General features: G+C 31.7%; 1 protein-coding gene across 2 annotated transcripts in view; it reads right to left on the bottom strand.

Annotated features, from left to right (window-relative positions):
• Positions 1–1,058: 1,058 nt before the first annotated feature.
• The window catches only part of LOC118204381 (E3 ubiquitin-protein ligase RNF8-like), a 69,218-nt gene continuing 55,821 nt past the window's right edge, over positions 1,059–14,455 (bottom strand). For both annotated transcript variants that reach the window (XM_085823278.1, XM_085823277.1), the window contains 3 exons: positions 9,283–9,496; positions 3,571–3,834; positions 1,059–1,268 (listed from right to left, as the gene is read on the bottom strand). In XM_085823278.1, the coding sequence (XP_085679404.1) occupies positions 1,228–1,268; positions 3,571–3,834; positions 9,283–9,496 (519 nt within the window). In that variant the 3' untranslated portion in view covers positions 1,059–1,227. The remainder of the gene's footprint in view (positions 1,269–3,570; positions 3,835–9,282; positions 9,497–14,455) is intronic.

Here is a 14,455-nt window from a genome sequence, read left to right as displayed (position 1 = left end):
AAAAAAATTGTCAAAAAATTCCCAGATCTTGGAATTAAAAATGTTTTATAGAAACCAATCTTAAAATCGCCAAAATGTTGATAATTGCCAAATTTAGAACCATTTAATAAAAGAATTCACATCCCCCAAAGCGGAAAGTTCTTTGAGAGCTCTTCATTACAAAAATTGAAATAATTTTGAAATGCTTATGTTTCACTTCTTGTTCAGAAACTCGAGTATCCCACCATTATTTACATTACAAATAGGAACAAATTATAACTAATGAACCCATTCAAAAAATAGCCATACTTGTCAGTGAATCGCTAAAAATATTTCTGCAAAATGCTAATTCACACTCAAAATGGCAGTCGTAAAAACAGACAGAAATTTCAGATGATTAAAATTAAGGAACTTCTGCCGCTTTTGGCCAAAATTAAGGACTTTTAAGGACTCTTAAGGACTATACGAACCCTGACTAGCCTCTGCAATTTCTGGAGGAACAACGACAATATCAGTTTCATTCTGGTCATTATTAGCATTATCATCAACTGTTTCTTCATCAAAAAATCCTTGAAGGGCTTCTTGTAATGTAAGATACCTCGTTCTAGGCATTTTTAAACAACCAGAACATCAAAAGGAATGAGTGAAAAAGCAGATTGACTACCCGTTTCCTGCTGATGTTGCGTCAGCACAACACCTGTTTTCCCTTCCTTCCCAACACAAATATAAACATCAGACTGATGTAATGTTCTGATAAACGGTGACCTTGACTAAAAATAGATCACTCATAAAGACGGCGATTTGTTCATTAAATATTTTCAGCAAAAATACATGGTCGAAAATTTTGCTTTAAGTATGAGATTAATTATTATAAACAAAATGATTGTTGATGGCAAATAATTCTTTACAGAAATAATCTTCATAATATTCCCTACACAAAATCATCTGCTGGTATAAAATATCTTAGGTAGTTATATTTATATATGTATTTATTCTAACCGTTGTGTCAATGCAACACCGGCGGCTAATGGGTTAATGCAAAATATTTTTATTATACATTTATTTTCACAATTGAAAAATATTTTTAATATATTTATTTAAAAAATTTATTGAGATTCTTTTTTACACATACATTAATAAGATGACATTTCTCATAAATAATGAAAAACAAATACATAGCCTCCAATCTCATCAAAATGAATAATCATTTAAATTAGTCAATGCAAATTAGTCACTTTGAAGAATTAGTCACCGGAGAGGGCACCCATTAGACCAATGTCCTCTTCTTCCTAAATTATAGAAAAATGTAATTTTCAATTACATTAAATTAAAATATAAAATTAATACTAGAACTACGAATAGAAGTTTGAAAATTGTACGCTACTATAAAAAAAGTATTTTATTACAAATAGATTTTACCTTGAATGCAGATGATAATGTACATATGAAAGAATTAAATTTTGCAGTTGACCAATTACAGGATATTAGAAACTATTTATGACATTCATGGTACAAGATAATACTCATTGCAAAATATCATTAGGAAATTCAGGCAAAATGATTAACTCATGCATTGTGCTGAGCATTTTTATAAAACTAAATGTAAAAGGAAGATATTAAATCTTTCATTTATCAATAGCATCAATTTATTTCAAATTAAAAACAATATATTGAAAAAAATTCTTGTTTTGCCCCCCCCCAAGGGTTAAATACAGTAATCACCTCATTTTTGTAAGTCTCTAAAAATTGTTTGTATAAAATTATGCACACTCTTTTGCTGTTGTTAAGGGCTCTACATCATGCCTGTCTACAATGGAAAAGGGAAGGGGGGACCCCTTGTATTGATTCTTTTCTTCCAATCCAGCTGCTATGTGCATCCCATTTTTATTTTACTGATGTATCAGTTTATTAGATTATTCTTCCCTTTCTGCATTCAAAAAACAGATAATTTTTTTCAACTCTTTGCATTTTAAAATCTTCATAATTTTGCAATCTAGTGAATCAACAGAATTGTATTCATAATTTTCAATGGAATATGATACTTTTCTGCACTTTTCCATTGGTCTAATACAAATGATTTATGTTTTAATGGCTGCCGAAACTGAAGCGAGATCAAATGTATGTAACCTAGTAACTCCACAAAAAGCATAACCATGCAAAAAAAAAAAAAAAAAAAAACAACTGCTGCTTTTAACAAGCTACATCCAAAATAGACTGCCATAATTATATGCATGAGATCTCTGTTGCATCATTAGAAAAATACTGAAGAACAGCAATAACAACAATAACCTAAATTTTATCATCAATAAAACAAAATCTTTTGTTTTAGCTAAAAACAAATTTGGCCATTTCTTTCCTCAGCAAAGATAATCGGCATCTGCCAAGAAATTAATGAGCAATTTCCTTTTTAACTATCTATTCAAGTGAATCAATATTGTATATGCATGAAATCTCTCTTGCATCATTAGAAAAATACTGAAGAACAGCAATAACAACAATAACCTAAATTTTATCATCAAGTAAACAAAATCTTTTGTTTTAAGCTAAAAACAAATTTGGCCATTTCTTTCCTCAGCAAAGATAATCGGCATCTGCCAAGAAATTAATGAGCTATTTCTTTTTTAACTATCTATTCAAGTGAATCAATATTGTAATTAGTGTTTAATGCAAGTGAGGCTAATATTAACATTTGGATATTATTATGAAATATTGTTTTTAATTTGAAATAAATTGATGCTATTGATAAATGAAAGATTTAATATCTTCCTTTTACATTTAGTTTTATAAAAATGCTCAGCACAATGCATGAGTTAATCATTTTGCCTGAATTTCCTAATGATATTTTGCAATGAGTATTATCTTGTACCATGAATGTCATAAATAGTTACTAATATCCTGTAATTGGTCAACTGCAAAATTTAATTCTTTCATATGTACATTATCATCTGCATTCAAAGTAAAATCTATTTGTAATAAAATACTTTTTTTATAGTAGCGTACAATTTTCAAACTTCTATTCGTAGTTCTGGTATTAAGTCCACACATGCACAAACATAGAATTTACTGTAGATTACTAATTAGCAAGTCACTTAATGTAATTAAATAATTGACTGAAATTGTTTTCCCAACCATTTTTTTTTTTTTTTTTTTTTTTTAAATTTTGTTGCTTTTTATCAGCTATATGCTAAATTTACTCTAAAAGTCTAAATTTTACTCAACACAGCCATAAAATTACAACAGTTTTCAATTACATAGATGCAGAAAAGTTTCAAAACATGAATTGATAAAGTTGATTTCTTAAAACTCTGTGACCTTCAACATAAATAACTTTATGCAGTAAGTGGTGTTAGGCATTTTTAATGAACACATTTGATAAAAGAATAATGAAATGAAGACAGATAAGAATGTGAGAATAATAAAGAGGTACAGTCCTTCAAAGGATAGAAGGTGTAGACATTTTCAAAAAATTTTAGGAATATTAGGGCAACTCTAATATGAAAAATCAATCTGCTATTTTGTAATAATATAAAGGCCTAAAAACATGCATAATTATTATAAATTATTTTTAAAGCATATTTTTTAAACAATTACCACAATTAAAGCAGCGACCATATCCAGGATAATATGATAAACCTTCCACAGAAGAATCACTATCTGATTCTTGACTGGTGGCCATTGTAATTACACCATCTTCACTGCCCACTGCAATTACACCATCCTCAGTGGCCATTGCAATTATTCCATCCACTTCCATCATAAATTCTATGGAGTTCTGCATTCTCTGTTCTAACTGACGAGACTGTTGTCGTCCTCTTCCTCGTCTCCGTGCTCTAGTTGTCATTGGTGTGGTTTGAACTATGTACAAGAAAATTTTCAGTTATCAGTAATATTTAATAGCTCCTAAGAAACATATAAATAACTGAAACTACATACAACAGGTGCTTAAAAACTAAACACACATACTGCTTAAAATATTTTTTAAAGCAGACATATTTTCAAACAAAAATTTAATAAAAGAGATCGGAAATGTTTTTGGTAATCTCCAACATAAACAGCCTATATTCTAATAGTACCAAGCCTATATTGCAAGACCTGAAATTCAGTCTTAGTATTAAAATAACCAAGTGCAAAACTTAAGTATTAGTGCAACTGCTTTGGTGCAGTATAGTGATTTTCTAAAGGAAAAAAGGAATATTATTTATTACATACATATGCTAAGTTTAATTATGTTAAATACACGATCGAATTAAATACATAATATAATAATATATCTATTATAATTTATTTTTTTTTAACTTTACTGATTTTGCAGAAAAAATATTACATTCCTTGCAGAAGTTTTACCTCAGTTTCTTCCAATGCATGTAAACCCCACTAGTGCTTGGTTTAAAACTGAATTTAAGATAAAAAAATATCATGATTTATTAAAAAAAAAAAAAAAAAAAAAAAAAAAAAACATTGGAACGCAACAAATCGAAGTATATGAAAATTATCACATTATCTCTTGTAAAAATTGAACTGTTTTGGGCATAGTTGCCAGTGCTTGGCACATTCTGAAAATTTGGTGACATTTACTAAGATGGTTGAGATAAGAACATTGGGTATAAAATATTCAAAGCTGTTAAAATATTAACTTTAAAAAAAATGCAAAACTCTTAAGACTTACCTTTCAATAGCAAAAATAATTCTGTGTCAGTACAGAATTTTAAACGATAAAAGCAATAAATAATTCGCTGTTTAAAATTGTTCTTCTTGTAATTTTTATAGTCTTAATAAAACATTAATTTTTTATTAAAAAATGAACAGATTATATTACTATAATTTTTATATGCCTACAAAAAGTAATTCATAAAAAAATTAACATTCAGACGTTAACTCTTTTGATGCCGTATCTTAATATATTTTTATTATCTTTGGCAGAAGTTTTACTTTAAAAAAAAAATTAAAATAGATAAAATAAAAAGAATGAGAATATTAAGAAAAGAAGGAGATTATATATAAAGAGCAGGAGATAAACCAAACAAAATAATGTACAGTGGCACAAATTTTAAGAAAATTATGAAAAAATGTTGATTATGCCTTTCACAAAATATCTGCCAACTGATTCTGGGGAATGTAACTTGAATCTTAGTTAAAAATATCAAACGATTTTGATTTCATGACCGAGATTCATTACTTACCTTTTGATTTTAAATGTTAAATTTTTTAAAGCTGTTTTGATGAATTGATAAGTTTTTCTATGATGGGGACACTAAACTATCATATTTATTCCTACTGACATATGAGCTGTCAGATTTCTACTGTCATGACTGTACATTAACTAACAAATTTGAGCTTTAGTTATAGCTTCCATCTCTTCTGGATTGAAAGAAATACAGACATACAAATATGAATAAAAAAATTCATTATGATGCAGCATATGTCAAAATGGCTTTAATAATCTCCCTCTCCTTTGATACTCAAAAAAATGATGCTACATATTTTCTTGCTTAAATTTAAATTTACATCAAAGACATGAACATCTGTTAAATTTAAAGTTTCCTACCAGTGAAGCTTCTTAATAAGAGAAATTAAAAGATTTCAATCTGGTAGAATTAATACACATTGTTTCTAGATTAATTTCATTCATTTCTCAAGCAATTCACATTGTGAATTTTTTACACAAATTCAGTGTTGCTTTTATTAACAAATGATTACACGAAATTAACAATATACCATTTAGTAAACAAAATTATTAGTTATTCCCATAAATGCCAATGGTTTATAAATATAATTTCCAATGCATTCAATGTATTAAATACTTAATCAGATAACAAATTCAAACCTACATATACATGTGATGGGATAACCTAGAGAGAGAGCTGCAATGGACTGCAATGGTTCTCTGCATTATAATAACTTGAAGGGGTTTTACTGCATAGTTAGAAATATGACACTCAAAAACAAGCACAGCCATAAATTCTACACATAATTTTATTCTTGGATAATTAATTCTGAAGACACATACTCATTTTCATTTCACATCATCACTGTGGGTGCACAATGCACCCCACAATTTTATACATATTTTATACATATTATATTGGTCTAAAGGCCAATGGACAATAACCGGCAAAGACAAAAGAACAGAGAAGCAGTATCCTAGAGGTATCAGAGACAGAAGCAAAAAGTGTGCAATTATCCGATATGGAGGCTCACCAAGAGAAGGTTTTGGTTTAGGTTACTTATTGAGAGAAAGTTTCAGTTCCCGAAATCTTGTGCTCAGTTCAGAATTAGCATTATACAAGCTGTGGGACACGAACTGATCTAAAAATGATGCAGTCTAGAAAATTTATTATCATTTTTAGAACAGACAGGAAATACTCAAATTAAAAATTAGTAATTAAGCAGCTACTGCTTAATTAAATTATTAAGCCAATTTACATATTTTTTATCTTACATATATATATATTTGAAAACATTCCTAAATAGCATCTTTCATATGACCATCATCATTTTAATCTGAAATCCAAACCAAACAAGTGATACTCAATTTTGAGATTTAAAAAAAAAACTTGGAATTAGGTTTCTGAATACTGCAAGTTCAAGAAAAGCCGAAGAGTAGACTGTGAGGAAATCTAAACTGGTAAATAGTAATTTGGAAAATATACAATAGGAAGTGTAAGTATATGACAAAAGGTTTTTTACCAACGAGTTGAGTTTCTCTTTCACATATACCCTCCCTCCAGGCTTAGAGTTGGGTCATCATTTAATATAAAAACTTGCAACCATAATTTACATGGTAAACAAGCTACTCCTACTGGTATAGTTAATGCCCTTGGCTGCTGTATCGTTTTTTGGGTCTGGGTTCGAAACCCAGAGAGAATGCTTGTGTGCAGCATATGTGCATTCTCAAAATACATGGCAAGCCAAAAGTTCTCTCAAGTGGTTTGGTGGTAAGAAAAAAGAAGTGGAAGACCCTTGGACATGTCCCTTAGAATGCTCTCTATCAAAACTGGGCATTCATAGCATCACCTACATGATACCCAAATTCCAAGCCAAGAACAAACTTCTTATGCTGCTTGCCAAGATGAAATTCATGAACTTGTTCTCTGACTTAATTGGAACAAATCCATCTGACAACAAAAAGAAAACAATCAGTACATTTTTATTGCAGAATATGATAGCCAAAATGTTTCCAACAGATTAATGCGTTTCTGACTTGTGGGGGGGGATGCAGATCCACTGTGCTTCCACACATACCTTTGTTTTATTTCCTGGTAACAATGTTAAATCCAGGTCTCATCTACTAGCAGTACTTTTGAATAGAAATTGTAGAAATTGACTTCATTACTACCCATCAAAGAAATACACTCACGTTTGTGAAAATTGCAACACCAAGAAGGAATCGTCATAATTGAATGCAATTTAATACACAGTTGAGTGGTAGTGGTACAAATAAATGATTAAATGTTCAAAGCAAACAAACAAGAACAAGAGATCAGAATCAGTATTTTGTGTGGCCACCACGCGCCGCAATAAGTGCTGCTACACGACGTGGCATGGAGTCAAACAAAGTTTGAATGTCTGACTGAGGAAGAGCATTCCATATCGTTTGTACGCGTACCCAAAGTTCGTCTGCAGACGCAACAGGACGAGGATCACGAGCAAGACGCCGACCAATGACATCCCACACATGTTCAATTGGCGACATATCCGGGGAACACGCAGGCCAAGGAAGAAGCTGTACCTGCTGCGCTGCAAAGAAGGATTTAACAATCCGAGCAGTATGAGGGCGGGCATTGTCCTGTTGAAATACAGCGCCTGGCAAGCTTTGAAGGAAGGGAACAGCTTCGGGCTGTACAACTTCACGGATATACCGGTTGCTGTTCAGATTGCCCACAATTCGTAGCAATTGAAATCGTCTATGATATGCTATGGCGCCCCAGACCATAACTCCGGGTGTTCGTCCACTGTGGCGTTCGATAATGCACTCCGGAAGGTGGCGTTCACCGGCATAGCGTCTGACACGAATGCGGCCATCATGGTACCACAAATTAAAGCGGGATTCGTCAGAAAACACGACATGCTGCCAATCAGCACGCCAGTCTCTATGCTGATTGGCCCATTGTAGCCGCAGGCGGCGATGGTCGTGCGTTAGGGGGATCCTGTATAAAGGAGTCCGTGCGCGCAGTCCACACTGCAGCAGACGTCTACGAATTGATGAAGCACACAATGAAACACCTGTAGCTATTGACCACAGTGCTGCCAATTGTCTAGAGGAAGCTGTACGGTCCGTCCGCGCGCGCCATGCAGACCAGGTGTCTATCATCGCGAGCTGACGTCACATTTCGGGGTCCACTCCCGGATTTCCGAGTTGTCCGACACTAGTCCGTCCACTGCTTCCAAACGCGCATCACTGTGCTGCTGTTACGCTGCACACGAGAGGCTACTGCACGATACGACAATCCAGCTTCACGAAGGCCGATGATTCCCCCTCGTTCAAACTCTGTAAGTTGTTCAAATCTCGCTCTCTTTCGTCGACGAGGCATAAGTACAGATTGAGTTAACGTTTACCACTAGCAGATAACCACCGATAACCATACACGCTACAGCCGTCTATTTATTCGGATCCATCAGCCGTTCAGAGGGCGCTGCTCAGCATACGCATGCGCTACGGATTTGCAATTCTAATCATTTGCATATCATGCGCTACTTTGCATTTCCTGAAAATTTCAGCTCACTCGCGTAAGTCCTTCATGGTGTTGCAATTTTCACAAACGTGAGTGTAGTTTTTTAAAGAAATCGTGCTCCTCCCTCCATTTCTGGTGCTGGCATTCAAGAACCCATCCAACACGTACTTTCCAATATATCCAGCTCTTTATCTAAAGTCCTTACTTGCCTAAACATGGCAACCAACCTCTCAATAATGAAAAAAGGAAAGTACAGTCTTCACTACAGGCTATAACCACACATTTGCAAATATCAGCAAGTAGTACACCTCCTTTCAACAACAACTCAATTACCATGTAATGTTCGAGGTTTGATATACCAAGATATTACCGACTTAAATTTTGAAGCTCACAAAAATTAACTGATAATTACCAGCTGCCTTTGAATTTTGCAATGTACTTCAATGTCCCACATGCATTATATCATAGTTAAAAGTTTAGAACTTAATTGAATATCTCCCACAACTGAAAGTTTAATCCACATTCATAAGCCAAAAAATAAATGTATCACTTTACAAAATATCACACTTTAGTGCAGGACAGTTACAAGAAAAACATGAATATCAGGATTAAAATTGTATATAATAAATACCTTTGGCCTGCTCTCTGCTTTCAATTAATTCTTTTCTCCTTTCCAGTTCTTCCTTGCTTAACAGGTCTGTCACTTTCTCAATAAAGTGATCTAAAGCTAATACGTCTGTTTCTGTAGTTACTCTTTCTCGACATATAGGGCACTGTTTTTTCTTTTTTTTCCATTCAGTAATGCAATATTTACAAAATGAGTGAGAGCAATTCAACACAACAGTCTGAAAATTACAATAAAAAGGAATATAAATAATTCCACTCAAAACCAATGTAATACAAGAAGAATAGCATATTTGAACTTAGGAAACTACTCTTATATATGCCCTCGCTTGGCGACAAATACTTTTGGCGAGAAATTTTATGGTGCCATATTACTATCTAAATTTTTTGTCTACATTTCGAACTTTAAGCCTAAAATGTCTCCAAAAACACGGTTTTGGCATATGCAAAAACCCCGTTTTAAACACAAAATTTAAGCTAAAAATCCGAAACAAAAACAAAAAATTTAGATAGCAAAAACGTAAAGTTTCTAACCAAAAATATTTGACAAGGATCCATGTACACAGCGATATGTCTTAACTTAAACATCTATGAATTGCACAATCTACGCAACGAACAAGTCTACGAACTATGCACACCTCGCTCCAATAAATTAACATAACAACAATAAATTTCAAAGAATGCCATGTACACAGCATCCTGTTTAAACTTAAAAAACAATGATCTGGAAGTTGATCTGTCAGCACTATCCTTATCACTTCAGGGCATATGTTTTTATTTTATTCGGCTTATAATTCCTTACTAAATGTAATATTTCATCTCGATGTACTCCGTCTTTGATATGATTTAAATCAAATTCCTCGTCATTATAAATATCATGAATACACATCAAATAGTTTACCGGTCGCAATTTTCTAATTTCGACTATGTGTAATGTATACTTTACGCATGCGAGCATTGAAAGAAATGTTTAATAAAGTAAACAAATAAATATTAAGTTTTTTTTTTTTTTTTTTTTTTTTTTTTTTTTTTTTTTTTTGTAAATTTGGATACCCTTTAGATCATAATTGCTCTTTATTTCATAAATTACGGTTTCATATTTTTAATTTTATAATTTCTGCATGCCATCTTACCAGATTTAAACTGATGATCTATAATCCGGAAAAACCGATAATCCGGAATAAGTCCCAACGAGTCTGGATTAAAGACTTTTGACTGTATTGCAAAATTAAAGGCAAAACATATTACTTAAAAGAAAATTAAAGGCATGCTATAACTTAAAAACAACAGAAAATCATTAAATACTTAAATTTATAACACAAAATGCTAATTAACTGCTATAACTAAGGAAAGAATTTTAAAAGACTGCATCTAAAAAATATCACTGTTTTCATAAAGATGGTGAAGAATGGTAACACAAACGAAGATGGTGAAGATGGTAATGCAAATTAGCTTCATCAAAAGACTTTGCTGAGAAAATCTTCCACATTAAAACAATTATAACATTGCTGTGAATAATTCAAGGGTCAATTCTCTAAAAGAGATAGCTTAATCCTAAGTGCCATCTAAGATGCAAATATTACAATAAACAAAAAGCACGGCAGATCCATAACAGCAAGCATACACAATGTTGGGCACATGTCAAGATATCAGGTACAATAAATTTTCTATTCATAACACATTTCAAATAGAATTTCCCCATTGTAAAAAAATTGGCAGTAAATGAAACCCAAACTTCTGTAATGGAAATTAAATAAAGATACACTTTATTTAGTATATTTCAATGCATGAAAATTATAACATTCTAGTAATATTTTAGAGGTCAATTTTACATAGAAATCAATTTAAAACAATTAATTTAAAATTTAAATGATATTATAAGCTTTTCATATCAGGTATCCAAATATTTAACATTCATTTCTACAATATTCTAGCATTCATTGCCATAATATTTGAGTAAAATATTATGGTCGAGATAATTACTCTTAAATAAAATTCTTCGTCTTCAGAAACTAAAATGGAGGAAAGGGAAATATTATTCTTACATGGAATTATCTAAGAAAATGCATGCGTGGTATGATGCAGGTATCAAAGCATGCGTGGAGATGATGCAATACAGGCTGTAAAAAAAATCACCTTTTTTTTTAAGTAAAAATTATTTTTATTTAAATTTTTCCTTTAAATCAAACCAGTTTTAGTTATATATATATATATATATATATAATTTTATGTCTGAACTGAATTTAATCAACAAAGAACTTTTCAGGTACATTATTGAAACGTCACAGAACTTTATGAAAGCACAGTAACAGATACTTAACCTACCTTGATCATTCAAACTGAAAATGATTAAAAGTAATATGTAACAAAACTCGAGGGGGAGGAATCATTTAAAGATGTATAATATTTATAAATTATTACGGGTATTTACGATGATTTATCTCAGCTTTTTCAATTCACCTAGGAACTTTATTTTTCAGTTTATTGCAAATCAGACCAAATTTTGAAAACATCCTTTTAATACTAGCAGATGTGGTCTAAAATTATCAAATAATTTATATGCATTTGGATGCAATTCACGTAAATCAGTGTGTCAACAGAAGCTGAATGATCAAATTATGTTATAATAATGTAAAATATCACCTTGAATATAATTTTTTAAAGTTTAATCTGTATTTTTTAACAAACTGATTATAACTGCAAGCAATCTCATATAATCATTATAACAGGAATATTAAAAGCCAAATACAAATTTATTTTTCTCCCTTAAAAATGTTCATCATTATGAAAGCTAAATTAACTTGATAAAAATATTGAAATAAAACTAATAAAATGAACCGTATCAAGAAAAATAAATAATAAAACAAACATTCAAAAGGCTAAAATTCAAAAACCTTTTAATATTTTTACTTAAATACATGAACAAATACACATTAGATAAAACATACCGATTCAAGAATGTTTATATGGAAGAGAACATGCTCAGTAGTGTCTTGACGGGTTTTGGAAGAAAAGGATTGGAACTTTGGAAACTTTTGTGTGGCGAGTTTTGCCAAGTCTGGGAAACAGTGCTTGTCAGTATTTTTAAGAGTGAAATTTGAGAGTTCAGCTACTTTTGCTTCTCTCTCTCGATTCTGCTAAACTGCTCTTGGAATCAGGTCTCTGTTGCTTGCAAATTTGACTTCTGGGTGAAGAATAACTATCTTGAACTTGCTGCTGAGAAAAGGCAGACTGTATCTGCCTTTCTTATAATCCGTACTTACTTTCCTTAAATCCATACTTACTCTGGATTTTGGTAATGCTCGAGAAGATTCTTAGTGGGTGTCTTCATTGTTTATTATCTGCTAGCCTATTACAGAACTCTAAGGAATGTGCGTTTCCCTTGCTTTGTTTATGAAAAAAGGATTATTACTTAGCCTCAGCCACTGAACCGCCACGATAGTGCATTTCAAGTGATCTCTGAGAATTTTTCTGAAAATTTCTGCCAAGGAGATGACAGAAGAAGCGGTGCCAATGAGAGCTACATGTTCCAGGTTGACTCACTTATGACACCAGACAGTGAATTACCAGAGTTTTGACTGACCCCTTGCCGTTCTTCAGAGGAGCTCGGTAAAAGGCGAAAGTGTGTTTCCATTAGGGATGACCTGATTTGTGATGTAAGAGTGTGCGACCCATTCCTGGACTTTTTCAGCTAAGTTTTTTTTAGTTCTTTTCTCTCACCTTAAGAATTTGTGCTCATTCTTTATTCTAATGATTACAGGAACCTGTTTCTCTTATTTTTTGAGAATTTTATGTTCCATAAATTTAGGACTCTGTCAGAAATGATGTTCGTAAGATTTTCTGAAATAACAAGGAAATGAATATCGAAATTTTTAAATAATATCTAGGTAAGAAGAAAATATTAAATCTTAATTACCTTCCTTAAATTTGTGTGTTTATCTTTCTCTTTTTTTTTTTTTTTTTTTAACCTCCGAAGGATTAAACTAAAAATAATATGTAATGTCATTTGATCGGAATATAATTAATAAATAAGCATGCAGTTTAAATAATTATTGTGTGATTTGTGTTAATTGAATGGTAGGCTATATTGATTACAACATTTTTGTTTCTACTATGAATTAGGATTTTTTATGACAATTAAAGGGAACCTGAATATCAACAAAGCCATTTTCAGTGGCAGTTCCTGGGTGCGAATACACAATACGCAATGTAATTATTAAACTAATAAGATCACGATAAGATAATTTGGTACAATTCGGTTTCGAGGGCCGTAAAAAATCGCCAAACTATTGTTGATGCCAATACTTCCAAAAATAATTGCAGCAACCCTAATAATTGCGGCAAGAAAGGAAGTATAATAGTAAATAACTATCTAAGATTAATTTTTAATTTAGATGAAAGGTTAATTTCATATAATACTTTTTCATTATTATAATTTATATGAAAAAGGCTAAACATGACTGAATGGAAGCATAAGAGTAAATAACTATTTCAAATCATTATTATAATTTAGATAAAAATTGCTAAATATAACTGAATGGATGTTTTGCTACCGATTTATCGCTAAAGCATAATTTCATCTCGTTGGTTGTTCAAACGTAATTTTCTATAATGAATGATATGTTTCTTTGAAAATATTTTCGGTAAAGTGCAGAATAGATCACTTATTTGTTTGCCGCTTTTTACAAGGGTACAAACAATTGAATTTTTGTCAATTTTCTTTTACTTTTTAAGTGAAAATAGGTCGATGTGTACATAAATAAAGTCAAGGGTGTACGCAGTGCCATTTTTGTGCAATTCTACAATTGTTTTTTAAGTGAAAATAGGTCGATGTGTACATGGATACCGAGTATGTGCAATTCTTAAAAACGCATCAAGCAGTGGGTGATTCTGCACTTTATTCTGCACCAAAATTCTATTGCCGATGTTTCGTCATGTGCAATCCTCAAATTGTTAAATCCATAGGATATCAAAAAGGATTTAAAAATTAAACTAGTATGTCAATTTCATCTTAAGAAATATAGAACTATATAAACTTACGCAATCTGAAATCAATGCATACGCTAGATTTGGCGCGCTGTTAAATGGCCGCGTTTGCTAGATTTGGCGCTTTTGTGCATACATTTTCGCTGCAATTTTTTTACGGCCCTCAAAACCGAATATTACCGATAATTCTCATG

The sequence above is a fragment of the Stegodyphus dumicola genome, chromosome 9 (genome assembly GCF_044657685.1).
Source record: "Stegodyphus dumicola isolate Sdum_Otavi_A_Nest chromosome 9, ASM4465768v1".
Lineage (NCBI taxonomy): Eukaryota > Metazoa > Arthropoda > Arachnida > Araneae > Eresidae > Stegodyphus > Stegodyphus dumicola.
The sequence above is the reverse complement of the archived record's forward strand: the minus strand, read 5'-3'. Positions and strand labels throughout refer to the sequence as shown.